The sequence below is a fragment of the Clupea harengus genome, chromosome 23 (genome assembly GCF_900700415.2).
Source record: "Clupea harengus chromosome 23, Ch_v2.0.2, whole genome shotgun sequence".
NCBI classification, from domain to species: domain Eukaryota; kingdom Metazoa; phylum Chordata; class Actinopteri; order Clupeiformes; family Clupeidae; genus Clupea; species Clupea harengus.
The window spans coordinates 12,295,877-12,298,376 of NC_045174.1; the positions used below are offsets into that span (position 1 = coordinate 12,295,877).

At 42.4% G+C, this 2,500-nt stretch overlaps 1 protein-coding gene across 1 annotated transcript in view; it reads left to right on the forward strand.

Moving 5' to 3' along the window:
* hectd2 (HECT domain containing 2) overlaps positions 1-2,500 on the forward strand; it is a 35,577-nt gene that overhangs the window by 25,375 nt on the left and 7,702 nt on the right. Inside the window, exons 16-18 of the mRNA XM_012833389.3 lie at positions 617-691; positions 1,422-1,509; positions 1,926-2,032. Coding sequence (XP_012688843.1) covers positions 617-691; positions 1,422-1,509; positions 1,926-2,032 — 270 coding nt within the window. The remainder of the gene's footprint in view (positions 1-616; positions 692-1,421; positions 1,510-1,925; positions 2,033-2,500) is intronic.

Genomic DNA, 2,500 nt, shown 5'->3' on the forward strand with positions numbered 1-2,500 from the left:
AATGAATGTGATCCATTAGAACTTCACAGCTCTGTGGTAGTGTGTTCCATTTTAGGAACAGAGAAGCACTGGGCATATTTAAAGAATATGAGCTCACCTTTTAATAGCAAAGCTATGTAAGATGGTCTTGTAGAAATATGTGGAGTGCAACAAGCTCCCTGCCCTTTGCGGGATTGCTCTCAGTATGAATAGGGAAGGGTGCCTATAGAGAATCAGTTGCTAGAAACTTCTACAAGTGTACATACTCTCATCATATATTCGGAAGGATGTGAGCTTACTCTCTATCTTTCTGAAGTATGACATTCTGCCCTGTTCACAAATTGCTTCGAAGTTATTCAGTTATTTATTTTTCTCTGAAAAGGGCCCTATATAGTACCAACTGTTATAGATGTGCGGGTCGGTTATTGTTTTACAGGATCACAGCCACACAGTGTTGTGAGGCATTCTCTGAAGTTGTCGTCCATTATCTGACCTTGTGTACACATTCAAATGGGTTAGATATGTCAGTCATGACTTGTGATAATGCTTTATGAACAGATGATTATGATTGGTGGACTGGTTAATGAAGTGGATATATTGTGAATGCAGGTTGTTAATCGGAGGATTCTGTTTTCAGGATCTTGCCCACGGTCTGGCAGAGCTCCTGAGCTACGAGGGCAATGTAGAGGAAGACTTCTACACCACGTTCCAGGTCAGAGGATCATTCTCTCTCAAATTCAAATTCAAATTCAAAAGGCTTTATTGGCATGACTGCATACAATACAACGTTGCCAAAGCATGTTTACATAAAATGTACAAGCACAATTAACATAAATAAATAAAAAACAAACAATAAGTTATAGGTGGTAACAATGTGGTATAGAAACATATAACAGGTTCATTGTTAATTATTAAACATTAAATATTAGTTATGTGGGACAGGGGGTTCATATTATTGTGGAGCTCATGACAGGCTGATACATATTTTGCTGCCAGTCTACAGCAGTCCTCTCTCCCAGTAAAACTGAGAGTCTGTCCAGATCATTTAGATGGTGGAATTCTGGGAATATTTGTGTTATTTTGTCAAAATAATGGTCTCTAAGACTTTGGTTATGGTTGCAGTGAATCAGGAAGTGTAGCTCCGTCTCTCATTCTCTCTCTCTCTCTCTCTCTCTCACACACACACACACACACACACACACACACACACACACACACACACACACACACTCACACACACACACACACACACACACACACACACACACACACACACACACACCTCTACAGGTCCTTATGCCTGAGCACACAGGAAAGAGTATTTGAATATATATTTTTTCGGTTTATTTTGGTTTCATGACAAAGCACAACTCCTAGCTTTTGCTGACGTGTGCAAAGAATAGACACACGGTTCCAGGGGGTGAGAATGTCTGTCATTTCAGGTTTTTCAGGAAGAGATGGGAGTAATCAAGGCGTATAATCTCAAACCCAGCGGCGATAAGATTCCTGTCACCAACCTGAACAGAAAAGGTGAGTGGTGTCAGCAACCTGAGAAGATGCCGTTATTGACTCTATGATTTACTGAAGTTGAAAATTAAAAATTCAAATAACCTATAGAAAATGTTGAATATGTTCAAGTCATATTATGGAATGCAAGTCACGCCATTTGAATCATGTGAAAGACAGTCCTCACTAAGGACTTGTTTGGAGATAATCTTAAACTTGTCTGGAGATGAAATATGAGTTATGCACCTGTTTTTGCACAAGCAAGCCACAACCATATCCAGGTGCCTGTATGTACAAATCCCAAGATAGTCTCAGACTCTGGCTCATATCCGGCCCAGATCTGGCCCTGATCCGGCCCCTTGGTCAGACAGAGTCTGGCACCTCCCTGTGTGTGCTCTCTGTGGGCACTCAGTACCCCCCTTCTCTCCTGTTTCCTTTAGAGTACGTCCAGCTGTACATTGATTTCCTGCTGAATAAGTCCATTGAGAAGCCCTTCGCTGCCTTTTACCACGGCTTCCACAGTGTGTGTGCCTCCGACGCCATTATGGTGAGCAACTATTTCCATTCCCCCTGTAGAACGGCAAGCAATGAATGATGTGTTCCTCTGGGGAGGAGCTTTTTTTACAATGCTTAAAATGGAAAAACCTAAGGAAAGCTTCTCTCAACAAAACTGTTGCAGAAGTTAAGTGGGGTTTTTTTCTTCTTCATCATCCCTGTGCATCAGTAATCATCACATTGTCGTTTGCGAGCAGCGTCTAATAGTTTATGACAGTGGGTTGCTAGGCGCTGTGAACTCTAGAATGTTCAATGAGTTGTTTGGAGATGGCAAGGCCAGGAGAGGCAAGATAGAAGGCAGGGTTTGGGGCTCTGTGTGTGTGTGTGTGTGTGTGTGTGTGTGTGTGAAGTCTGTGAAGGCTGCTTTTGTGTTGGTAGACACCCCACCCCCTTCCTTGGCAGCAGTCCCTCTGACAAAGTTTGTGTGTGTGTGGTTTGTGTGCATGCACGCACATGTGTG